This window comes from Leuresthes tenuis, unplaced genomic scaffold (genome assembly GCF_036924035.1).
Source record: "Leuresthes tenuis unplaced genomic scaffold, fLeuTen1.0.hap1 SCAF_18, whole genome shotgun sequence".
Lineage (NCBI taxonomy): Eukaryota > Metazoa > Chordata > Actinopteri > Atheriniformes > Atherinopsidae > Leuresthes > Leuresthes tenuis.
Window position 1 is genome coordinate 6,977,120 of NW_027325372.1, and position 27,339 is coordinate 7,004,458.

At 37.1% G+C, this 27,339-nt stretch overlaps 1 protein-coding gene across 2 annotated transcripts in view; it reads left to right on the plus strand.

Moving 5' to 3' along the window:
* Positions 1-258: 258 nt before the first annotated feature.
* LOC140274792 (glutamate receptor ionotropic, kainate 5-like) overlaps positions 259-27,339 on the plus strand; it is a 78,333-nt gene continuing 51,252 nt past the window's right edge. For both annotated transcript variants that reach the window (XM_072370155.1, XM_072370156.1), the window contains exons 1-6: positions 259-367; positions 15,573-15,737; positions 18,224-18,321; positions 21,065-21,230; positions 24,076-24,254; positions 26,641-26,694. In XM_072370155.1, coding sequence (XP_072226256.1) covers positions 259-367; positions 15,573-15,737; positions 18,224-18,321; positions 21,065-21,230; positions 24,076-24,254; positions 26,641-26,694 — 771 coding nt within the window. The remainder of the gene's footprint in view (positions 368-15,572; positions 15,738-18,223; positions 18,322-21,064; positions 21,231-24,075; positions 24,255-26,640; positions 26,695-27,339) is intronic.

Sequence of the window (27,339 nt, forward strand, 5' to 3'; positions counted from 1 at the left end):
TGAGTCATGCTTGAGTCGATTTCTGAGTTTATAGTCAGTCAGAGTGTAGAGTATTTTTTTTTTACAGTCTATGTTGGTTAAAAAGGATCCTGTAAAAAATGTGTGAGGTTGTGCTGTTGAAATAATATGAGACATATGGCAAACCATGAGGCATATTTACTACATCATGTATGTTTAAGTAGAAATGGGTCCTCCGTCTGCCCCACAGGTGGCGGTACAGGCAGCCAGTAGACCATTCTCCATGAGGAGCAGTGGAAGATGCCGGCTCTGCCAGCACTGCTGCTGTCGATTTATGTCGTCGTCCTGCTGCTGACTATGGCACCACTCTCCTTCAGCCAGGCCAACACCCTCTCGGCCGTCCGGATGGGTAAGTACTCTGATTTCGATTTCTACAACTTAACTTTTTGTTAGCCATTATTAGTCATTTCAACATGAAACCTTCAGAGCTAGATCAGTTTGAACTCCAAGTTGCCTCAATGCATGCATTCTTATATTTAAGACAGTTTAACCATATTGATAGTAGTTATTTTCACCTGAGAGAATCTTAGAGAGATTTATTTTAAAGTATTATTGCTTAAATTTGTCATTTTATTTATAAAATAACATAAAACTGAGGAATAGCATAACATTAAGGACTGATGTTTGTTTGAGGATTGTCTGGCACAGCCTGAATATACGCCAGTGTAACACACATGTGCCAACCTTATACAGGTAACTATTAGCCAGTGTCTTCTGATAGCCCTGGGAAAGATTGATTTGTTGTTGATTGGTAAATTTGTAAACACTTGATTTGAAATTGCTCGGATGAAGCAGCAAAAGTTCCATTCCTAGAACTCAAATCCTTTAATCTGAACTCACACATAAATTGTTTGTCAATCCCTGAAATACGGCTCAAATGAGCATTTAGAAAAGAGATGACTGTTTCCCCACGACCGCCACCAACCTTTTCACTGCATTTGAGTGTAACAAACACCTAGGAAAAGTCCTAGGGTTGCCCATCAGAACACTTGAATTTGATATCACCCACAGTCATTTATAAAACAGTCATTGTCCTTCACTCTTTTTTTCATTTTCACCACAATTTTAAGCATTGGATATTTATCAAAGTTTCTCATGTTTTAATCGTCTCAAAAAACAAAAATTTCTACAAAAATGTTTTCCCACTTAATTCTAGAAGTAAATAATTACAGGCTAGAGTGTAAATTACTAAATGAAATTAAATCATTTGATTGGAAAAATAATATGGTCTATTTTTAATGACTGAAGCATCGCAAAAATATTGTTATAGTTTTTCTAATCTTGATCTGGCCCACTGTTGGAAAGCTTTATTGTGTTTTAACTGCTCCCAAATGCCTCTAATCCACTGAGCTCAGTGTTGCTCATTCTGGTCTTGCAGTATGCGGCTGTTACTGACTGAATTTAGGGATTTTTTTTTTCTTTCAGGCATAAGAAAGGCTTAGGCCTATTGGTTATTTTGCGCTAAAATTGTCATGTGTCGATGGTGGAGGCGAAGAAGTAGGACCCAGGTGCAGAGACTGACCAAGAACCAGCAGACAAAAATGAAACAAAACTATTTATTTTAAATAAAAGGGTGGCAAAGCTGGAAATACATACAACTAAAACATAAGAAAACAAAATCAAAATGCTGAGAAAACTTGAATGGACTAGACTGACAAAAATAGACACAAGGAACTAGGCAGTGCACGACAGGGGGTGACGGTGAGGATCTGGCAAAGAGTGAAGGAAACCGGGAGCGTGATTGGTGAATGACTGCAGCTGAGGATAAGTGAACACAGGTGAAGGGAGTGGAGCTGATGATTATGCTGAAGAGAGACTGAGGAAACCAGTGAAGAAGTGACAGAACCCAAACAACAGAATGAAAAACAAGCATAAAAAGAACATCACACACACAGATCATGACAGAAATCACAGACGTCGCACAATGTTTCCTTTTTCGATATTTATATTATCAGTCATGCTCACTGACCATGACTATATTATTGAATTTCAGCTGTGCAACCAAAGGACAACTATATAATCATTAGAAATCTTTCACTTACCTGCAAACATATGCCCATAGAAATTTTACATCCTTTTCACCACTGATGTTGGGGTTTAATGGCCCCAACTGTTTGAGACCATTAACCTCCTAATATTTGACTAACTTCATCTGCCAATGTAAACGTTATGGATCTGGTTGCAGCTAAATCCCTGCAGCATTGCTGTGGACATCTTTCGCTTAAAAAAAAAAAAAAAGAAATTATTTTAACATGTAATAAAAATAACTTTTGGAACAGGGGATCTGCAGTAAAAACGTGGCAGTCAAAGTTGCAAATACCACTAATCTACAAATAACAGTGACTTAAAATTAACATAGAGACAATTGCAGATGGCATGTCCCCCATTTTAGCTCAATGAGAGAATACTAACTGATTATTGTTCATAAGGTAGCTATTTCAACAAAAATTATCCTTACATGCAATCATCTTAAAAGTGTTTTTCCCGTGCATGATTAGATTAATCCTAACACCTTTTTATTACTCCTGTAGCAAACTCATTTTTGCTTTGTTTTGAGCCTCGCATTAAAACCCAGATTTGCTTGAACCAGAGCAAATCTATGAAACCGAAGCAAGCACTGCAAAACTGAATTGTTAAAAGGCCAGCTGTGAGCAATCCAGGACCCTTCTTTTTATAGATGCCAGATGACGTTTCTGAACGGACAGAAAAAACAGTAAGGTTTTCAATAAAAATATGTTGTTCAGATAAGAGATAAGACACAAGGTTGTCAGTGAAGACAACAATAAAAATACAGAGTTAACAAGTTTACCTACAACAAACAGGCTCAGAGCTGGGAACTTGGAGGATATCACTAAATATAGATAGTAAAAATAAACTGAAAGTGAATGGAAATGACAGGTATCAACCTCCTCAGTGACATGAGAGCTAAACCTGTGCAGTAGCCACACTAGTAGCTCCAGGGATCTTGAGGTCAATCTGTTACTTCAATAAGCTTGCAAAGACTGAACAAATTATAATTTTGTACAAAAACTTTCTAACTGTTGACTAGAACTTACTGAAACTCACAATAATGCATGTAAACTCCCATTGTAGTTTGAACAACGTATGTTCAAATTTGCAACTTTCCAGAAACAAACTGCCTTCTTCAGGTATATTTAAGACAGTCACGATAGCAGAACCCCTTGCAGCCTGTGACAAAGGCAACGCCACAAGCAGCAAGATGACAAACTAGAAATAGAGTTGAAACTCTAAGAGGGAAGTGCGAGGGGTTCATTGGAGCTACAGCATGTAAAACCCACTCGTCATCATTTCTGTTTCCTCCTACTAGAAATGGTAAAGTACCCGTTGGCTGTGTACAGTAACACCTGCCATGTTTATTTTTGCTTCACCCTCCCTGCTGAATCGCCTGTTTTGCATTTTGAAAATGCAAGCGTATATTTGAAGACTGGGCAAATGCTAAGGATGACTACACTCACAGATAGCAGATGGAAACGCAGAAAAGTGTGTTCAGTTCATCATATGGAAAACATATCCAGAGGGCAAAGGAATTTCACAATTTAATTCACGCAGGTAAATACTGTCTGCTACTGCATCTTGATTTGATTAGCATTAGATATTTACCTCGATTTTTCTAGTTGAAGCACTGAGAATGAGGAAAAAGAATTTCAGACACAGGACTTCATTATGAGCTATAAGGTGGATTGTGTTTGCTGTGCAATTCATCCTTTCATATATTCCAGTTTCAGTGAACATTGAGCTGTAACACAGCAGAGCAGAAACACCACGAAACAAGACTAAAAAATCAAAGTGAATATACTGCTAAGTCTCAGTAATAAGCAGAAAGTCTGCTGCTGCTGCCAGGGTTTGTTCTAGATTTGATTTGTGTTTCTTGAATAATTAAAGGCTCCCGGAGCAAGGCAGAAGGCAATTTATCTTGTCCTTCCTCAAAAAGACTGTTGTGGGTTTTTTGCAGTTTCGGGTAACACAAAGAGAGCCAGATGGTTCATGTTGAGTTATCTCATGTTCACAATAAAACTCTTCGAAATCAGAGAGATGAATTCTTATCAGACACTGCAAACTGATTCCATTTTTTTATTCATTCAATTTTTTTGGGGGGGGCTTGATGATTCCTACTTCCATTAGGACAACCCTGTCTCTCTTTACAAATTAAAAGGACATAGTTTCTGCCCCTGGTCCCACTGCCATGAGGAACAAGAATGGGTTTCACATTTTTGGAAATAAGATTCCGAGCCAAACATCACATATCCCTATTGTAAACAGTCTCATGAAATGTAGAGAAACTGTAATGTACCGATGCCTGTGCTGGGCAGCCTGATCTCATGATTAGTAGGGTAATGATACAATATGTTGTGTGTTGAGATGTATATTTTGCTTTTTGATTATTATTGCACAAAATCGCATCGCCATTTTAACAAGCTAAAACAGGTGAAAAGTTTAAAATGCGCCAGAAATTGCATCCATTCATCCATTGTGTATACCCGCTTAATCCAATCATGAGCCATGAGGTCATGTTGGTCCTGGTATACAACTTGCTCTTTTATTTTGATAGATATGCACATGTACATGACTATATATATTAATATGCTATCATCACATTTTGTGAAACTCAAAAGAATTGGCCAATGGATGTAGTTCCAAGGTCATCCAGGAGACGTATTATTCTCCAACACGTTCTATATTTTGCGTTAAGTTGTTAATTACTTGAGCTTTCGCTGAAGCTTTGGTTAAAATTAGGTATCTAAAGCACCTGGTTAAGTTTAGGCATCAAAATGACTGATGGTGAGGGTTAGGAAAACATCAGGTCTTGACTTAATTGTTTTTTTTCTTTTTTCTTTTTAATGCCCCATCAAAACACATATGACATATGGTGCAGGAATTAAGGAAAATTCCCAATTAGATTTTTATCATAAGAACAGATACAAGGATTTTGATTCATGCATATTTCGTGTTTCAGCCTGAGAGACATGTCTCAGGTCTGCAGCTAGCAAAGCTTGGCACACATAAAGAGTGGGAGCAGATAGAAATCAGTTGTAGACAGAGAGAGAGAGAAGAAACAAAAATAAACTGAGACTCTAAAAGTTGATATCAGGTGTGGCAAGGCAACAAGGCCAGTGACATGCTGTTGCCTTGTCAAGAGTCCCTGAGTTAAACTGTAACACACTCGGTAACATTTGAATACATTTTTTTCTTATTTCCTAATCTTGTCACAGTCTGCCTCTGTAACAGTCTTTTGTCATGTCACAGTTTATGTTTAATCATGTTTTCAGGTTTTGTTCAAGTCATGTTTTCCCCTGTCACGTTCAGTTCACTCAAGTCACCTGGTTAATTGTTCACAGCTGCACCTCATGTCACTGATCACTCCCCTCACAGTATTTAGCTTCCTGGTTTACTTTCAGTCACGGCAGAATCCTCACTATCCCTCCATGCTTCGCACGAAGATAAGTCTGGTTTTCCTGCCTCATAGTCTTGCCTTGTTTTTCATAGTATTCCATTCCATAGTCTTGTTACCATAGTCTTTTGAATATCATAGTCTTGATTTTTTTCTCACAGTTAAGTATTTTTGATCCGGCTCCGCCGCGCCTTTCGTTCCTGCTGTGCTCCCTGTTTTTTGTAAATAAACCTTTTTTTGAACTAAGAGAGCTGCATCTGGGTCCTACCTTTCCTCGATCCTGACAAATCTTTCCAAATCAAGTTCACTTGGTGCCTAAACCAACCAAACTAAAAAGCAATAGAGTGAAAACTGGAAAAAACAGCAACAACAAAAAAAAAATAACAATAACAAAGCTATGAAACGGAAACCAGGCCCAGGGCCCCAAAACAATAGTTCAATGTCTCAATTCAGAATGGTTTCCTACATTCCTACGTCAAGTACTTCCTTTCACATAGTCTTCAAGTTTTTTTTTAAAATTTTTTTCTTTATTTATGTATTTTTTGCGTGGGGTTGTGTAAAGTATGCGTGAGTAGTCAGGTTCTTACCCTTAGATACCATCAGTCAGAATGCTCTGTTTGGAGATTCAGAAAGCTTTTCTTATGCGAGCACTAAGCTAAAAGCTTCTCAGAAGGGGGCCAAGAGAAAAGTTATTTTTTTTCACTGACTAAAACATCTCAAACCTGATTTTGATTGTGGATTTTTACAACTTGGCACATCTGAATCAGACAGTTACACAGTTCGGGTCTGCATGACAAGGTCGATATGGACTGCCAAGTGGTGTAGCCATCTAGACCTTGTTGAACCTTGTTGCTATGGGCCACAAAAGCTTTTGCTCAAATTTCTATGGAATTTTGAGGCTGGCCATCAGGACTTGTGTCTGACTCTCTGAACTGAGAGCACTCCGACCACATGGTAAATATGCAACACTCTCAGACTATAATATATATAATCGCGGAGCCCATAACTCAAACTATAGCAGTCCCACAATAAAGACTCGAGAATAGTAAAAAAAACACAAAATTGTTAAATACTTTTATCTATCTTTAAAAATCTGTTATTTTTGATTTACACAAAGCTTTATTTATTCATATAGTTTTTAAAGTCTGTGTTAAAACCATCTATATTTGTTTTAAGTTTTCATTTGCTGTCAGAAGCACACAAGCAAATCTAGCATATACTTAAAGGAACTGAGACACAGTTTGTGTCACAAAGCTAGTTTTGTAGGAATAAGATTCCCCTCCCAGCAACCTTCTGTAACTGCCGTGAAATATTAAAATTGGAATCACAGTTGCCAATAATTTCAGCCTTCATTTTTGTAATACAAGATGTTGCAGATGATATTTGTTGGAATCTAAATGAACAGAGGCTGAGCTCAAATTCTTCCCAGAAACCACAGCACTCACAGCAATGAAGGAAGGCAGAAAAAGGGGAGGATAAAGATGAGACGGCAGATAAAGAGTCCTCTTAAGGAACTTCACCACTGTCAAGACACTATCTCTGTTTACAATGTCTGATTCTTAGGGTCACTGTGACCACACACATACACACACACACGCACACATAAAGGGACAAGACAGGTAATCAGAAAGGGTCAAACACCTCAGCTCTGGCCTAAAAGTTCATGGAGTGCAGCTGTTCTCTCGTTGTTTTATCAGTGACGTGAAAAGCACAGGCAGCCATCTGTGTTTCTGACTCACAGCTCATTATCAGTTTACTATCAAGAAACTGAAAATCATTAGGGAAGTTTGAGAGAAACAAGCAGGCTTGATCCAGTATCTTCCATATTAAAATTAAGAAATGAGATGACTTTTTGATTGTTTTGAGGAAGCATTTTTTTTTTTTTCAAAGAATTTCTGAGTAATGCATTTTACTTTGGGGACAATATGAATAAAGACACAATAAGGCACATAGGGAGGGTAACTTGGCCTTTTGTTTGTTCTGGCTTTATTAAATGGCAAAAACTGTAAGACAAAATCAATGTTTGTTGATGGAAAAAGGGATTAGTAGTAGTGGTCGTTCTATTTCAGCTGCTGCTTTCAAGGGAAAGGCTTTTTGAGGACATGACACTTTCACAAAACCTTTACTTGTTAAAAAAAAATAATATTTCAAATTGCTTGTGGCCTCAAATTTATCACAGAAAATTAAGTTTCATAAATCTAAATATACCGACTGACGGATTGACGGTATAGAAAATGGATGGATGGAAATCTAAATATAAATTCATAACATAAATTCATAAATGTCTATACCAAATATGTCACTCTTTACTCCAGTGAGTGGCTGTTGCGCAGCAGGTGGAGTTTAAATTTTTTAGAATGAAGATTGTAAGTTGGTTCGATCCTCAACTTCCCTTCCTTCCTATCTAGATGTCAAAGTACCCTTGGGCAAGATACTGAACCCCAAATTGACCCCCATTGTGTTCCTCACTTTTAAGTCACCTTGAATAAAAAACTTTGCTAAATGACTTTCATGTTAAATATTGAAGCAACTGAAATATATCTGCATAGATGAGACTTCTAGTGGGACTGATGGGTATTAGAACTTATTCTTAAACACAGTATTGTGCAAAAGTAGAGAGCCTCTATTTTATTGTATATTGTGAAAATTATAAAAATAAAAAGGAAATGAATGTGAATGAAAAATTCAGTTTCCCAGGCAAAAAAATATAATTTGAACAACAGTAATGATCTTCAGAGACAATATTTAGTGTGACCATCTTTATACTTCAACACAGCAAAAACCGTCTTAGACAGGCATATTTGTAATGTTCAGGAATAGTTCTCCAGGCTTCTTTAAGGACTTTGCAAAGCTCTTCTTTGGCTGTTGGCTGCCTTTTGTTCCAGTCTGTCAAGATGATCCCACACTGCTTAAATAATCTTGAGGTCTGGGCTCTGGGGAGGATTCATCTCTCCAGCAGACCTGTTTTCACTAATTTCAGTCCAGTAATGTATAATTTGGTATTCATCAGCTTTTTCACTCATAAGACTGTTGCATGCATGCATCTCACGGCTCCTATATCAGGTCTTTGCTCATTTTTTTCCTCCTATTTCTTAGGGACATCACTTTCAGAAAATGTTCATGTGAGGACATTTCTTTTGTCCTCCACCTGTCCAGTGTCCTACAATTTCTTATGGGCACATTACAGATGAGGCTAATATACATCAAGTCTTCAGCTGATAACTCTTCTGAGAATCACCTTGCAGACATCACCAAGATATAAATTATACTTATGTCTAACTTTTTTGTATTTCTTTGAAAGAAAATGGGAACAAATCATGTGTATTTATGACAGCAAAGCAAAATATAAAGAAATGAGGTGTTGCTGAAACTTTTGCACAGGAAGATATTTAACCCTGGATTTTATTTTACCATCATTTTGTGTTGAAATTATTGATTGGTAAAAATATCAGGAATCAGCTATTTATCAAAAATGTAATATCCAGTGGGTTAGCTGGTCACTTATAGCTGCATTTCACAGACAAGGAGCTAAATCAATAGGAAGCTACTTGGAGGATAGAGGCAGAAAGACAACAGACTCATCATGAAAGTAAAAAAAAAGAAAGAATGAATAAATAAATAAAAACACAACCCAGGAAACTGCTGGTATTCTCTTGTTATTTTCATTTGTCTTTGTGTTTTCTGTGTATCTCCTCCTGACAGCCCTGTTTACCACCTCTGAGGAGTAAAACAAGCCCCATTCAAATTTAATATGATATAGCGCTGTTTCAACTTCACTCTTTACCCAGGTGACAAAATGCCTTTGGTCCCGTCTTCTTGCCTGCTGGTATAGAAGCGTCACATTGCATTTATGAAACAAAACTATATGGAGCAAGTCAGAGTGGAACGCTCTGGATTCAACCTGAGACACAATGATAAAACTTCTTTTATCAAGTCAAAAGGGGCTCTGTAGACTGATTTTATTCAAGCCCTGGAGACAGTGTACCTTCACTGAAAATTGACTAACCTCTTTTCTCGTCACATGCCTCTGTGCTCCTGTAGTTGACATTATTTTATATGAGGGAGGAAGTATGGACTCTAGGGGCCACAGGTAGGTCGACAGATTCAATGAGACAAGACAAAAGGGAGAATCAAAACAACAAATCGCACTGGTGGCTTGTTGCTTGGATCAAGGCACTGCTGCAATCCTCTGGTGACCATTATCCTTTCGGAGGCAAACATGACAACTTTGCTCTTATAGTACTGAGCGTATATCGGAGAGAGTTCATGATTTTTCAGACATATTGGCTGTTTTTTTTCAACTCTGTGACTTGAAATTTTGTTTGCTTGGAGAAATGTGGTGGAAGTGGTGGAAAAATAGCTTCCTAAATAATCAGTTGGTTTTGCAGGTAAACAAAGGGCTGTGGGAACCCATCTGCCGTTTCTTATTCTTCCTTATCATCTGACTGAGTTTGACTCCTGTCATATATTCACATTGAATCTGGATCTATATTCAAGCAAGTAGTGCTGTGGCTCCAGGGAAGGCATTGTTAGTGATTTTTTTGTGGTCCACAGTGAGATGTGTCCGTATAGTTGTTGGATATGCTGTACTCAAGATGAAAGGTAATAATTATTTACTGATTTTTATGTATCAGATGCTTTAGTTTACTACCAAATACCTGCAGAAAAAATTATATTCCTGTCAATCATCAGTTGTACTTAACTAAGTAAGTAATTAAGTACTTGTACTTTATTAGCAAGTGTTACTATGCTATCATGCTAAAGTTAAGATTGTGGAGAAAATTAAAAGAAATTTTTGTTTACTGATTCTTACAGGACGGTCAAGGAAAAGCTGCAATAATATTGCATCCTACTTCTTGTATTCTACCTTTTTTATGTAGATTAAACATGGTTTACAGCGCATTTCACTGTATGTATTATTCGTCACACCTAGGCCTAATCCTGTATGAATTGAAAACTCCTGGAGCGTATGTAACTCTTTCTTATGGAAGCATGCAACTTGTAATATTCCATCCATCCATTTTTCTATACCCACCTAAACCAAGTCAGGGTTGCAGGGTTGGAGCCTATCCCACCTGTCACTGGGCAAGACAGGTCACCAGTCAATCACATGTCCACACAGAGACAAACAACCATACAGTCTCCAGGCCTTAGGGTCAGGTTAGCATCACTGAACCTAACATGCATGTTTTTGGATGGTGGGAGAACATGGAGTATTTGGAGGGAACCCACATATGCACAAAGAGAAGATGCAAACTGCTCACTGAGAGGGAATTTCCTCTTGCTGTGAGGTGACGGTGCTCACCCCTACACCACTATGAAGCCCACCTTTTTTTTACAAAAATTTAAATAAAAACAGAAAACATCGATTCACAAATTTGTACTCCAACATTTAATTGACTGTAGAACATTTAACATTTTGAAAGTGAAATATTTTATTATTTGTTTTATTATCACATTATCTACAAAATATCATCAAACGATACAGAGACATCCCTGTGCAAGAAAACAGCACATGAACATGAACTGTCTCATGTTTTTGAGACTTGTTAAAGCCATCACATTTAAGATCAGCTGAAATAATAGAGATGTTGGTTTAGTTTGCAAATGAAGCAGATGTTCATTTCAGTGCTTCAAAAAAGTAGCAAAAAGCAAATGAAAATTGGTATGTTCTGTCGCATGTGACATGAAGTTAGTGTTGAATTAAAATGTACATCCCAGGTCTCTAAAACAAGTAAAAGGATAATCACACACACACACAACAATAATGCAGCATTTTGTGATCGGTCGTGTGCCGTTTTAAATCAAACATGAAATTGATGTAAATTGATTCCAGTGTCTCAGGAAAATAGATTAGATATTTCCATACTGTAAAAACATGAACGGAGGTGACAAAGGCTGAAGTTGTGGTTTGAGAGTAATTAGCAGAGAAACTTTGCAAAAGCTGAGCCCCAGAGCTTCAGACTTTTAACAAATAGCTCTGGGGCTCAGCTTTTATTAGAGGAATTATTATAATTTTTCATAGTGAATCATTAATCTCTGCCTCCAATGTATGTGTTTTTGTTCCATCGTTTAAAAAGAAAAAGGAAAATACATTTTACAAGGTTACCTTTTTGGGATCATTCCCCTGTCATGTTCTGATCTTTGAGCCAATGAGTGTTACATGTGTAGAGGCAGAATCAAAGGGACACAATTCCCTCCATTAAACACTAACAATGCATACTAAGATTTTATTTTTCTCACAATTGATACCTTTGCCATTTGAAATAAATTCACCGCAACTGATGAAATGACTACCTCCCAAAGTGACAGAAATGTTTCAAAGGATTAATCTTACAACAATCCTGCAGTGACAAACTGCCCTTTACACATTGACTGCTCTTAGAGGTTTAGAGATGTCTAACTTTTAACAGTTAATGCCTCCCTCAGACTGACCGATAGCACAGAATGAAATACTATAATTCATGGCAGATTTTAGTAGCAGCTGAAGGACACTGATACTGTTGAATAATTAACGTTCTCCACTGTATTATTTATGTTCCTGATTTGATATGTAATTTAGCCAAAAGAGGAAGTATTTGTTACCAGGCTCATTTGCTTATTGATATGCTGGATGCAGCATTTGCATCACTATTTTACATCAGGACATAAAGTGGATGCAAAAACAGGAACAAGATGGTGCGGACTAACAGACACGTATTCAACAATCTGACCACATTTAAAGTCACCGCGTTGTGCTCTACTTGGTCTCACTGTGTGCTTGTAATTGTGGGTGAGGAAAAAGTTTCTTTGCATTTCTCAGAAAGTGTAAACAGAACTTCATTGTTTACTGTGTATCATTTGCATTGTCTCTGTTGGAGACCAGCAGCATAAACCCAAAGTTCCTCTAATTACAGACGCTGTCTCTGATCTAATCTGGGTCATTTCTCCACATAACAATAAGACAGCTTTTATGTGATTGATAATTAGATCATCCATGTGATTTCACTGTTGTTCACAGGGAGTGGTGGATATATTTGCATGTGTTTGTGGTTGTTTCCATGAATATGAGATAACACCGGGGACAAAGATTTCTAAGCTATTGTTCATGTAAACACGATCTTGTACCTCACAGTCATTGATCCTTTGTCATTAAAGTTTTCCTCTTTGCCTCTATGTTTTAATCAACAAGTTCACAGAGTACCCCCCACTGTGCTATAAATACTACAACCATACATTCAACAATATAAATATCATATACACGTAAACTGTATGTTTAATGTAACTCAGCTGAACTAAGCTGACATTTAGTCATAGAAAATCATAAAAAATGGTTGTCGAACACAGACAAGCAATATTTTACCACAAGGTTACATATCTCATCTTTTCATTTCATGCCCTCTGAATGTCAGAACATCCTCGACGTGGCATCGTCAACTTCCATAAACATGTTGTTTTTATAGAAGTGTCACTGATCATCATCTAGTTAATTGATAACTCTCTAATTCAACCTTTAAATTCTGAATAATTTTGACCCTTGCAGATATGTATAATTGGATGATATAATAGTCTTTTCTGTTTTAGGCTGGCTATTTGTATCGGCTTGTAAGACTTTTTAAATCAAATTCAAACTGAATTAAAAAAAAAAAATTCTCATGCACCACTGTAAGCGGTGACTTGAGAATAATATACAACTGTGTGAGTATCTCTCCATTCTTTTACTCAGCCTGTTACCCAGCAACAGCAAAGATCTTTTGAAAACCAGGGCCTCCTGATGATTGCCTGATGTTTAGTTACCTTCCAAATCAGCAGGTAATTCTGGCCCCAGAATCCATGACAGAACAAACCAAACCAGCATTTGACTGCTGGCAGTTACCCATCATGATAGGAGTCCTTCAATTACTGAAATCCTTTCAAATAGTCCTTTGTATTCTCATGACCCTTGAACATTTGGTTTGAAGCACTGGGTGCTGGAGTGGAACAAAATTAAATTTTCCAGCACCCGAAGAGAGAAACACAGGTGAAACAGACCATTTGTGCACCTGAACACTTTTTATGGATATAAACTATTTAATTTGACAGAGAACATAAAAAAAAAGATTTTGTCAAAAATAAATAAACTTTATAATCCATTGCCACTCACTGGAGTAATGAATGTTGATTAATTCACTCCCTGTAAAACATAACTTTTCTTCCATCTCTTTCTGCAGTCTTTATCAAAACAAAAATGTATTAATTGTTTTAAATAGTTAAATTTGGAGTGTAGAGCTTCATTCTTCTGAATAAAACATATTGTATACTTCTATTCAACATCATGTAACAAAATTCCTGCTTACAGCATTATTGAGTATCCATAATATCATTTCTGAAGGTCAAAGTGTGACTTCTGCTTCTTCGCTGGTGCTCTCTTTATCAGAAGAAATGGCATGAAAGAAATGTATGCTGCATTGTTCATGTGTATTAATGTGTCAGATATAACTGTATGTTGCTCTCAGCTTTTATTAAAGGAGGAGTGGAAGGTGAGCCATTACAAACCACCAGGCGACCTGGTTGCTGTGGCAACGGGCATATACGTGCTTGCCAATCTTACTGAAGCTCCGCAAGTTAAATGCAGCAGGGATTTCAACTCAAGGACATCCGTGTTAAGAAAAGAACGGGCAAAAATCTTAGCTGTGGGGAGAGGTGAACTTTTGTGTCCAACATTAAGTATCTGCATTCATTACAGTTAATGTCTCTCTGCGGGATGACATGAAGAAGAAAAATGAGAGGTGCAGATAGTAGACTGGTGCTCGGGCTCTGCTGTACATCATAAAGGGAAGTCCCAGAGCTTCACTGATACACTTCCGGTGGAGTTTGTTTGCATTATTACTAATGATCCAACCTGAGATGGACCCAAAATGGTGAAAAATAAATCTAAACGACGAGCAAGCAAGCAGAAGAGGCAAAGGGAGGCCTTAAGGAATGCCAAAAACATAAACAAGGCAAAGATGGAAAAAAGAGTGTCATAGAGTGTACAGGAGAGGAGAAGCAAATCGACAAAGAAATAGAGATGGTGAATGGGATACAAAACTGGCAAAATAGAGCAGGTGTAAAGGGTGTATGAGGAGTGACTAAAAATAAAGGAGATGCAGAAGATTTGTACCAATTATTCTTTTTAGCGATTAAAACAAAAAATATAAATGCATATTCACATATGTATATATGAATCTGTTTTGTTTATATGAACTGAAAGAAGTTTGTTTGAATCCTGTTTATGGGTTCCATTTATATAACTTCTAATAACTTATAATTTGGCCTTCTCTGTAGATGATATGGACAAAGATGTTTGTGGCACATCTTTGTCTTCAGCTGGATTATTAGTTTCTCGCCACATTTTTCAGACTGTCAGGTGAGCTAAGTGAACAAGTTAGAATGACATATCTGCAACTGACATAATCTCAAGGAGTGGATTATAAACAAAACTCACAGTTAGGCTTTGGACATCAGTTTGTTTTTAAATTTGTTGCATATGACAATGCTGCAGTTTTCGGAACAGCTCTGCAGCTCGCCATCGATCTGCAGAGTCAGCAGAATGTTTTCATAGTCAATGTAGACTTCTAGTGTTGTTGTGTAGTCAGAGTATGAAAGAATGATAGATAACACATTTTCTATACATAAACACCATATTTCTATTGCCTGTAAGAATATTTTACAGTATACCGAACATATGAAAGGGAGAGGGAGAATTCTATTCAGCAGTAGAATTCTTCAGCTGAAATGTGTCAAGTGCTCGTTGTTTACCTCGATGTGTGCCGGTTACAAAATAAGTCAAATTCTCCTGTTTAACTCCAGGAATCTTAGCACACACCTTAAAAAACAATGTGGGCAGATTCTGTTTGTCCCAATTTAAATGAGACTAGATCCAGATCCCTATCACTTGTTAATTTGACTACCACATTAAGCCAAGGCTCAGTGCTGTCTGATATCTGAAAGACGTTTTGAGGTATGTTGTAACAGAGATCAAACATGCAATTTACCTGCATCATCCTGGGGGTTTGAAGGCCAATATATTATATATCAGACACTAACTGTGAATAGAAGAATAGTTTTCTTTAATTAGAGAAATATCACCTGACATCAGCATAAATAAAACACAGCTTCTTCTCTGCCTCCTTCTTTCTCTCAGCGGCCATTTTGGATGACCAGTCTTCATGTGGTCGAGGTGAACGTCTGGCACTGGCACTGGCGAGGGAGAACATCAATAATCAGATGGAAGGTTCGTCCCAAGCAAAGGTGGAGGTGGATGTCTACGAGCTACAGAAGGACTCTCAGTATGACACTACTGACACCAGTAAGCCTCGCTTTGTTGCCATGTGGTGGTAATCTTCCCTTCCAGCTGTAGGTGCTCCCCATGCTGACATTTCCAGTGAAGGTTAACTTCAGCAAGCACACTATGTGCAGGAGCAGTTCAGAGTAATGAAGCATCAAACTTTATTTAGCACGGCAAGTCAAAAGTGCAGCAGGTGCAAACAAATCTTCCAGGCTCAGTAAATACATCAATGTTCAGCACATTTACAAAACAGGGAGCTAACAACCCTCCAAATAAGGTTAAAAAATGCCCTCTGAAAAAAACTATAAAGGGGCTTTTGCATGAAAATGGAAATGCCAATTTAAATTAAGCCCATCCATCCATTTTCTATACCCACTTAATCCATCAGTTGGGTCGCAGGGGGGCTGGAATCTATCCCAGCATTCATCGGGATAGAGGGGGGTACACCCTGGACAGGTCACCAGTCCATCACAGGGCCACACAGAGACAAACGAGACAAACAACCACACACACTCACACTCACTCCTGAGGCAATTTTAGAGACACCAATTAACCTAACATTGTTTTGGACGGTGGGAGGAAGCCGGAGTACCCGGAGAGAACCCACGCATACACAGGGAGAACATGCAAACTCCACACAGAAAGGCCCCAGGGAGATGAACCTGGAACCCTATTGCTGTGAGGTGACGATGCTAACCACCACACCACCTCTCAATGTCTAATGTGAAGTCAGTGTGAAGGTGGGGTGAATGATGAATGAAGAGACTAACAATGGTAAATTAATTAGAAAAGATGAGATCCAAATATGAAAGCGTCTTTGAAATTATGCTGTGTAATTTGAGTGGAGTTGCCTATTGATCTGAACCTAACCCTGCAACACATGATTGTTTAGCTTTTAGCCTCATCTTGGAGTATCATGTTTATTTGGGATCACAATCTTTAAATCTTAAAAATATGAACATTATGTATTATTGATTAAGGCGTTAATAATTGCTGATGAATCATCGATGAATTCCCACTGTCTTCTTCCATTCTTTCAATTTCAGTTCTCCAGTTAGAAATATAATTAACAGATAAGTATGACAAAATTGGGGATTGATTAGAATAGTGCCAGAACCACTTAATTGTTCATATTGGAGGTTTTTAAGTATATAACTATGATCAAGCAGGCCTTGATTAAAGCACTAAAACAGACACATGGACAGATGGATCGTGACAGTGTTTTACAGATTTAGGGTGTTGACCATCAGTGAAAAGTGGGGTCACAGTGACCTGAGAACTTGGAGTATTCTGAACGAGCAGCTTCTCCTGATGTTTGTTAATTGCCTGTGACATAGGATGACTTAAAGAATACAATACTCTCTGCTTCCTTTCTTTTGTCTTGCCACAATCTCCCCACTTGATTGATTGGACTAAAAATTAATTTCAATTGAAGCACAGCAGATAAACAGACAGTTCTACTGATTTTTACTGAAGATATAAAATATTTCTCCTTTCTTTAGTGATGGATTTTTTGTTACTTTGGTCGACAGGACCACCATCACAGTTCATGCTATATTATTGTGTGCTAACCAAGAGGCACTGCCATTTTCTGCTAGTAATGTAATTACATTGTCATTTTAATCCCAAAAAAATGTTGGAATGCAACATGGTATTGATATCTGACACTTGATAAGACTTAGCAAGGCTCCAGTTTTCCAAGTTGTTTAAGTCATCCTTAAAAGTAGAAAAATGATTGTTATAAAGATGCAATAAGGACCTTAAAAGTTCAGGAGGAAAAACAAAAGATGTAGGAGAGTGATTCAGCCTGATGCATGGTAATTATTGCAAGGACAAACAAGTACAGAACTTGCTGCTTAAGGTAAAGAAAGAGATGATGATAATGGTTGTGTAATGTCAAGTTGGCAGCGTGTCGCCAAGCAAAATGTCAAATAACTAGTCCCGGAATTTTCTTCAAATGCCATTTAAGGATGAAAGTTTAAATATAATCTTTAAAATAGATTAAACACATGAACTACTTAAAATATGCTGTGTAGTAAAATATCTATTAAATCTCTCTATAGCCTTTGAGCAACAAATGATAAATAATAATAAATTAATAATGAGTAAACATGAATGGCATCTCAGAGTTTAGTAAAAAAAACACAGTAGGAGTACACACATGGTGCATCCATGGACTCTACATAATATCTACGTCTACAAAGTATGTTCAAGGGCTTGTGATATTGACATAGTAGATTCTAAGAACAACCAAGGTCTATTACGTTGATAAAAATGAGACAGTCTTGTCCATTATTTGTTCGTGTCATGCAGGCCTAGTTAGATCAAATGTGATGCATTACAACTTTAATATATCTTTAATGAAAAATTACTATTTGGTCATTGATAGAAATCAGAGACTGAAAACTTAGTGGTATTCTGGAACTACTGAACAACCTTACAAAAAAGTTTAAGTGACTTAAATCTCTTAAATCAACTTTTTCCCTCCATGTCATTTTCTCTCTCAGTGTGTCAGATTCTTCCAAAGGGTGTGGTTTCAGTTATTGGTCCTGCCTCCAGCCCTGCGTCTGGGTCAACCATCAGTCACATCTGTGGAGAAAAGGAGGTGAGTCCAACTTGGCTCCAAGCTGTCAAATGAGAGCAGAAATATCATTGTGTCAAGTCCCAAATGGGCCGCTGAAATCAAACTACACTTTAGGTGTAAATCAGTCTATAACTTGGGCTCATCCACACAAGGCACTAGGATGGAAAATGTCACCAAATGTCTATTTCATAGCTTGTCAGGTCCCAACTTATTTCCACACTAAATGTGTTGCAGGCATGAAAGACTGTGCCACTTGAAATCCATTACTTTGAACATGATGCCCATCTGTCCAAATAATTGTGTGATATTTTCACAATTTATAATGTCTACTTATCATTATTGCCCTGTGAAGACTTTTCCTAAACATTCATCTTTGGTGACATGGATAATAATAATTATTATAAATAATAATTTCATACCCATGTGCATTATGGACAAGAACTTTAAATTCTTAAACAGAACAGTCCTTTTCAACACTTGAATCAAATACTATCAACTTATTTGGAGATTTGGTTAAATAATTGTAACTATATGAAGGAAGTATTGAACAAGTTGTTCAGTGTTTTAGAAACCGGTAGGTTAGTCCATACTGAAATACATTAAACAAGTCTTAAATAGTTAATTTTACACAGTACTTGAATTAAATGTACTTAGATTTAATTTAACTTCAATATTCACTGAATTGTTACGATTTATGTGGTGTTTTATTTCCAAATGGAACATGATGAATTAGATTATGAAAGTGGCTAATGTGGAACATACGCTTGACAACAGTCACGTGACATGTCCATTGAAGCAATCACTATCACATAACTGAGTTTTTGTTTGCCACGACTCTGGAACTGTTGTGACAGCTTCGCTCTCAGGCAACAGTTGTCAAAGCATCTTGATTGATTTTTAATGAGATAAACTTGTCTTCAACTATTTCCTTGCTTAAGTGAATCAACAGTTGTTCATCTCCACCACTTTTTATTGTAAGCCTCTAACCATCCTGTCACATGTCAAATGTTATTGGATTCTCAGGTTGGATTTGAAATAAGCTCTTCATATCAGAGCGAAACCCAGTTGAGTTAATTACAGTTTGCCATTTGAACCTCTAAAGTTGTGAGTAGAAGTTAAATCAGTAAAACAGCTGAATAGGTTGGACATTTGTCCTCTGACTCATTTCCTCCTTCATCACAAAGGTTAATTACTTTTCAATTTGTCAGTCATTTCTCAGCGAAAATACCAACATGTCAGTCTCAGGACCTGTTTTTATTGGTAGAAAAAACTCGAAATTGGCAGAAAAAGATCATGGATGTATTTCTTAAGCTTCTTTTTTTTGCACCCAAAAAATATGCAAGGTTCTAACTAACTCTAAAGTATTACATTATCAGAGTGACAGCTTCCTCTTTTTCTTTTAATCAATGCTGAAATTACTACTTACTAATTCCTTTTTTCACTTCCAAAAAAATACCAGCTTAATCCAATTCAGGGTTGCGGGGTGGCTGGAGCCTATCGCCAAAATGAAGAAAAGGAAATTACAAAAAGTATTTTTTTCCATCTCCTCTGGATTTCATGACAGCTTGAATTATTTGAGGACTTCGTTAATGAAAGATAATATTCTTTATCAATCGTCTATTTTCAGTTTTCACCATAAAGTTTCAATCAGATAGAAGTATGGGCTGTCTGCTGGCCATGCCAATGAGTTGATATGTTTTTCCTGAATTAAATTTTGAACGAACTTTGTTCTGTGGAAACATGCATTATCATCCTAAAAAATTACCTGCTCATCGCCAAATCTGTTTTCAATTGATGAATGAGAACTTTTCAGTGTCTGTCTGTGCATTTACTGTAGAGGCAGTGACTGCCATCACTGGTCCTTTACTTTACACAATGGTACATCAGTGATTGTGGAAATGTACTTGTTTACTTCAAGCAGTCATCTTTATATGTTTAATTTGACCTGAACTAAACAAAAGTTAGCGCATCATCACTAAATATCACTGTCATCCAATCATCCACAGTCCATTACTCCTCTTCTGCCTTTTTAATTTTGTTTTCCTCTGTTTTGATGTGAGTGATTCTTTGTACTTGACTTTTCTGGATATGAATCCTATTTCCTTTAAGTGGATTTCTTACACTTAGGTCACAAACACTAACTCCTGTTTCTTTCTATTTTGAAGGCATATGGGTTTCAGTTTTCTGTCGTGACTCTTTGATCTTTTCGATCCATATATTTCCCTTTTACAAGCTTCCCATTTTATTTGTCCTTTGTCATAATCTTAGACAAAGCTAACAAGGAACAAACAGCATCTTTTGCTACACTTAATGTGAAATTACCTTTTTGAAGGAATCTTTTAATTCACAGACAGCTCTCTTGTTTGAGCCTTATTTCCTGCAGCAGTTGGTTAATCTCTGCAACCACTGCCATCTAACTTTAGATTGATTTACATATATAAACTTTAGACAGGTAATTGTTTTAGAAATGCAAACTCAGTGATTTCATAATGTTTTCCTCTAATTGATTTGAAAAGAAAATGCCCAAAATTGTTGCAGTTTTATTTATTTTTCTTTTAGGTATGTTTGATAAAGCCAAAATGTTCAGCTTTTAAATCACTCAGTTTTTATTTCATCATTTTTGCAAGAGATTTTAGTTTTTACCAATACTTCTCCATCCTTCTCCACATTTTCCTTCACACAAAGATGGTCTTGAAGCGAACCTCTACTTTCCTCCTCGTTTCTCTTCATGATCATTCTTCTCCTTCCTCACTCGTTCACTTAGATCCCTCATGTGAAGATTGGCCCTGAAGAAACCCCAAAGCTGCCGTACCTTCGCTTTGCCTCAGTTACACTCTATCCGAGTAATGAGGACCTAAGCCTGGCCATCGGGTCTATCCTGCGCTCCTTCGGCTACCCTACGGCAAGCCTCATCTGTGCCAAAGCTGAGTGTGAGTGTCTGAACTGTGTGTTGTGTTGCATCCTTTCCATATCTTTTTATTCCTTTTGTTTCATGCTTGCAGTGCAGTGTTGTCCACTTAAAGGGTGAAAACATTTTATTTCAAAGAAGCTTTGGCTTTTCCGGTGACTTTATGAGCTGAACTGGAGCTGTTATTGGAGTTATTATCCATCTTCTACTCTGCATGTTTTCATTTGCACAGTGTTGCTCTGCTGGAATCAGATATATGACAATGTGCTGAGCAAGTGGATGTGCTGCACCAATAGCTGATGTTTGTTCCCAGCGAGCAGTTATTTCAAACTGTGGAGTTTTAACTGAATTTACCAGGAGATAAAAATTTAATCTGAGCTCAGAACAGATTTGCTGGGGCCAAGACTCCCTACGAGACCTTTAAAGGTGCCCTGTGGTATCTGACTCCCTCAGCAGTTTTTTTTAAGACCTCAGAGTTGCTTAGGGTGGGATTTGTTCATGATTAGTCCTTCCTCTGAACAATGTTGCCCGTTGTTGTTTCCCCAAAACTACTTCTTATTCAAAGGTAATGCTTGGGTTTTATACTTATGAAGGTTCTTTGCTCATCACTCGTTTCAAATAGCCAGGAGAAATGAAGAAATCTTTTTTCTAATCTTTTGATGTATTGTTTTATCTTTAAAAGGTAATTAATTAACTTTTTTATTCTTGTGGATTTGTTGAGCTAAATGAAACATTGGCAAAGGTGGGAATAGTTTCTAAAACTTTGAAAAATATAATTATGATATTATCTGAAAATCTGACAAATACCTTCTCTTCTGTACAGCACTTGTGTCCACTGTGGTTATTTTAAAGTGCTTTATAAATAAAGCTGGACTGGAGATAACCAACAGAAGTTGCAACCTTTGATTGCCCAGTTGTGAAAATGACCTCAAACACATAGATGTGTCTGACATTTGTTTCCTGCTGTAGTTTGTTGTTAAGAAATAAAGGACAAGAGACCTTGTTCACATTACAGTTTTGGTGTAAGGTAAAATTGTGCAAGGTGAGGTAAAATTGTGAAACAGAATTGATGCCATTTCTGCTGTAATGTTACCCACTAATAGAAAGTCTTTCTAAGTGCATCACAACGCTAATGCAAAACTGTAAAACGTTTATCAAAAAGCTATTAAAATGAGGACAAATTGACTAATAACAGCAACTTCTTTAGCTTCTTTAGCTTTCCCCTCTTTTATCCTTCCTGTATTTTCTTACTCTTCAAATTAAGATCTTTTTCTTTCTTCTCCCCACTAATTCACTCTTTTTCTTAACTTCAACCTTATCTCGTACTCTCCTGTTTTCTTCATTCTCATGTCTTCTTGTTACAAAGTTTTTTCCTCCCTCATTTCCTCCGCTGATCTCACTCTGTTCTTCCCCCTGCCTGAGCTCACTGTTTTAATGTCTAGCCTCAGAACATCAGTATCTAACTGGCAGTGTTTAACAGGCCTGTATGCTGTCATGAACTGTGCCGTCGGGCAGTTAAACCCAGCAGGGCCTCCATGAACGTTTTATGGTGGCAATTAGACACGGCACACCCACTTCTTCTGTCAGGCAAAACGACGTCGTGGATGACCGACTGAGATGATGTCAGCAAAGCAGCCTTCATTAAATACTACTAGGAAGTATTTTAATAATGAAAGCCACTCTTTTTTGACCCATCTAGTTTTATTTTGTCTTTTAAAGTATACACATAACTAATTAATTGACATGAATCATAGAAGACATACTTACACCTGACATTTGAATTGACTTTTAATATTAAGATTTCGGAGCACAAAATTGACCTATTTGTAGATCAAACTAATCACTTAATCTGTACTCCATGATATGATTAGATAAAATCTCCTTTTGCTCTTAAAGAGAGAGTATTTTCTACGTTTTTTTATCTCCTGTGTCAAAGTGCCAGTTGTCCTCTGAAATTAGATTAGTAGCACTTCTATCGGTTCCCACAACAAACATTCTGACATTCATTACAATTAAGCAAATATTAATTGAATTTCAGCCACACTTATGAGGTGCCACTAGCTGCGGTACAAACAGCAAAGAATGCAGAAGCTGTTCTTCCTAACCTGATATATTCTTGTTAGAGTGCAGTGTTGACACACCAGTTGAAAAGTGTAATATACGTAACTGATTTACAGAGAAAAGCACACAGTTTGAAAAACAGCTCTTGAACTTTAAGGCACATTTTCAAACTGTTGTTCCTATGTGTCAAAGAAAGAAGAAGCACCAAAGGAAAGGGAATTCTGTATCTGTTTTCAGTTTAGTAAAGCAAACTATATGGGAAGTTTCAAATCCCACTTAAATAATCAATTTATTGAGAGTATGTAATGTATTGCAAAAAAATGGCTCAAAACATTTATTTCAGTCAGTATTTTCTAATAAGTAAATCCATTCACAACTGTTTGGACACATGGGGCCATTTATTTTTCTAAAGAAAGAAATGAATGGACTTTTAGCATAATCTCTTTTATCCCAGTCTGTTTATTACCTTTTTAAGGCTTTGAAGAAGCATCTGTTATTTGTCACTATAATGACTCTGAGTCTCATCAATTTCTGAAACTTTGTTCTTTTTTTCAAGTTGTAGTAATAATTTAACATGAAAATAAGTTGAATGTTCAGATGAGAGCAATTTGTTTATTTCCCTACTCTTTTTCAGACTCACAGTATCTGACACTTACAGCCACGGGTGATTTTGTTGCTGCAAACCACACCTGGATGACTAAAAACTTGAACTTTCCAACCAAATGGAGCTCATATTTCACCCCACCACTCATATTTACCATGTGGTTGAACAGTTTCATCACTCGTGCTTCTTTCCGGCTCTTTAGGCCTGCTGCGATTAGAGGAGCTGGTTCGCCACTTTCTCATTTCCAGGGAAACGCTGTCGGTGCGGATGCTGGATGACAGCCTGGATCCCACCCCCTTGCTGAAGGAGATCCGTGATGACAAAGTGGCTACGATCATCATTGACGCCAACGCCTCTATCTCCTATCATATCCTTAGGAAGGTAAGTAACTTTTTTTTGTGACCTCTCCATTGTTGTTCTTGTAGTTGTTGTTGTTTCTGAAACTGGCATTGTGTTACTTATCTTCAGACTCAGTCGCAGTCCAGGTGATAGTTGTCATTTATGGTGAGCACTGTATAGCTAAATGTGTCAAGATGTTGATATGGAAGCAGATAAATCTGCGTTATTGAGAAAATTATACCATGATATAAGGAGATAAAATTGTCAGAGCAGACGATTGAAAAATAAATGATTAAGCTGTGAAAATGTGTGCTCTTTCAAGTTTAACGGTGTTTGGAGCACCACAGGATTGTTTTGCACTCAGAGCCTGAACAAGGTTTAAATTTTAGATGCTCCCCTGAGTGGAGCATATCTTTTTTTCTTCTAAAATCTTTGAAGAAACATTTAGAAAAGTTGTATGTCTTTTAATTTGGCTAACAATGAAGCTAATATAGTTTCTGGCTTCTGTGATACCAGCTGCAACTTCATTGACTTCAAGACACCATAAGCCAAAGCACAATCGTATGTAAAGTGCAAACACTAAGTGCCAAACCCAAAGTATAGATAAGATAAAACAAATTATTTTAACCTGGCAACATAAACTTGCTACTTTTACATCTATCAGTATTTTCTGACACCACAAATGCACAGGATTTCTTGTCAACTCCTTTACATACTATATAGACTTTATATTACTATATATATATTATATTTATATTAATATATTTATATCCTTTATATATGTCCTTTATATACTAAATAACTCTCTTCATTCAGTCATAAACAGGCCTATTCCAGCCCTATGTTAAAATGGTGGTAGCATATGAAATACACAGCAATATCAGGGGGAATGAGAACTCTTTTATGGAGTTTAGCATTAAACTCAAAATAAAGTAAGCCAATTCGAAAGGCAAATGCAAAGGGATTAGTGTGAAAGGAAATTATTTAGATTGTCACTTAGCAGTTTCTGCTAGATAAGGTTTTGTTTTTACACCTGAAAAAGCATCTGGGAAGCACTTATGTAACTGGACTGCAATTCATTACAGAGAGAGGAGAGTTGTTTTAGAAGAGAAAAACCCAGAGGACAGCCTTGAGATAAAAAACACAATCCATTTTTTAAATTTTGCAAAACTTTAAATTTCCCTCATAAAATGGTTGCAGAATATGTAACATAATAATCACATGCAAATGAGAAATTGTGTCCAGGCTTCTGAAATGAATAACATTCATCTTCGTACTTTGACCTTGATAACAAAATCTGTCAGCAGCCAGTGCGAGTCACAACCACCTTCTTGCCACATTAGTTGACTCCAGAAGCACATTTTTCCAAGATCCCACACACAAATGCAGACACATGCACTGACATACTCACAAGGTGAAAACAATACCACCTACGCTGTCACAGATGGTATGTGATTAACTGTGTGATGTGCCACACTGTAAATAAACCTGTGGGATCCAAAGTATTCAAATGTGGGCAATAAGAGCTCAGTCTTATATCTTATTTCTCAAAATGATCCTGAACAGTTTTAGCTTGATTACTGGGAAATTGCGATCGCAAATGCATCCTTTGGGTTATTGCAGTCATTGGTACCTCCATAGGGACTGAGCAGTATACAGTAGAGAACAGGCAGATTTCCTGCTGAACTGGCTAATAGCATCCAGAGTTAAACTCCAGCAGTTTTTAGCAGGGCACAGCTTTACCCTCACATTATTTGGACTTAGCAAATTAAATTTGCAAGATAAAATTTCTCACCAAGAATAGTGATTTTTTTATTTTTTTTGCAAAGCTCAGGTTGTGCAGGCAAACTGAAGGAGACATAAGCTCACAGTGTGTGGGCAAGGTTAATGGATTAATAAAACAACTAATGCAGGTTTTTCAGTATGAAGCTGCCAGCTTAAATCACCACTGGCACTGAACATTTGTAGTGGGAGAGCTCTCCTGTCAGATCCTGGATGTGAAACATGACCAAATAAGTACAAGACAGCTATTCAGACTGACAGGCTGCACAGTTCACTGCGGTATTACCTGCTGTGAGAAGCCTTGAGTGTGCATCAGAAAGTTTTCATGATATGTCTACCTAACCTCCCAGCAATTGTAATTCAGATATTTTCTGAACATTGAGTTTTTTAGCCAGATTTAGCCCAAATAAAAATGAGGTGTCTAGACAACTTTTCACCTGCTCAATGAAGGCACACTATGCTCTTTCAGCTGATATTTTCTTTCTCATTATTATTCTCATTTCAACCACAGTTGCCAAGTGGCAGACTGTCAGATTATTGGATTCAATTTGGGAAAAGCTATTGTGGCAAGTGGAGAACTTAAAGTACTGTGACTTTTAAAAAAATTGGACTTCAGTCTAGCCCCCTTTTTTTTTGTGACCTACAGGCGAACGAGCTGGGGATGACATCAGCCTTCTATAAGTACATCCTCACCACCATGGTAAGTCTTGTGCATTCATGCTAATCATTCAGGAGGCATTCTGGAAGATTCTCCACTTGCACATTTTTCTACTTCTTGTCTACACATTTTCTCTTCTGTCCTTCTTAATTTATTAATCGTATTTCTTTCCTTTAATCTAGGTAATTTTGCTTTTTGTTTTTCCCCTTTCCCTATTTTCTAATATTCATTGTCCATTGTTATTCATACTTAACAGAAATGGCATTTCCTTTCCATCGCTGCTGTGTAATGTATAGTTTCATTACATTTTACAGCTTTATAACCATCTTGGACCAAGTTATACTTTCTGGATCTTGTTTCCTTTCCGCTCTTTAGTATCTAGTCTTTTTTATATTTAGTCTCTTTAACTGTATTTTTTTTTCCTTTCTTTTCTTTTTTCCTCTTCTTTACTAAACCATCTCATCTTCCCTTATCACTTCTCTTCTATTTCTGTTTGTCTTTTTTTAGTTCCTTATAATTCAACCTGGCCATCTGTCATTCGATTACATTTTATAGTTTCCTCTGTTTTCCTCAAATCCCTTTTTTGCTTTGTTGTGTTTCTCTTAATCTAAATATTTTCTTCTTCTGTCATCCAGTCCTGTGATCTTTCATGATTTTCTATGTTCCTTTGATCTAATAATTTGCATC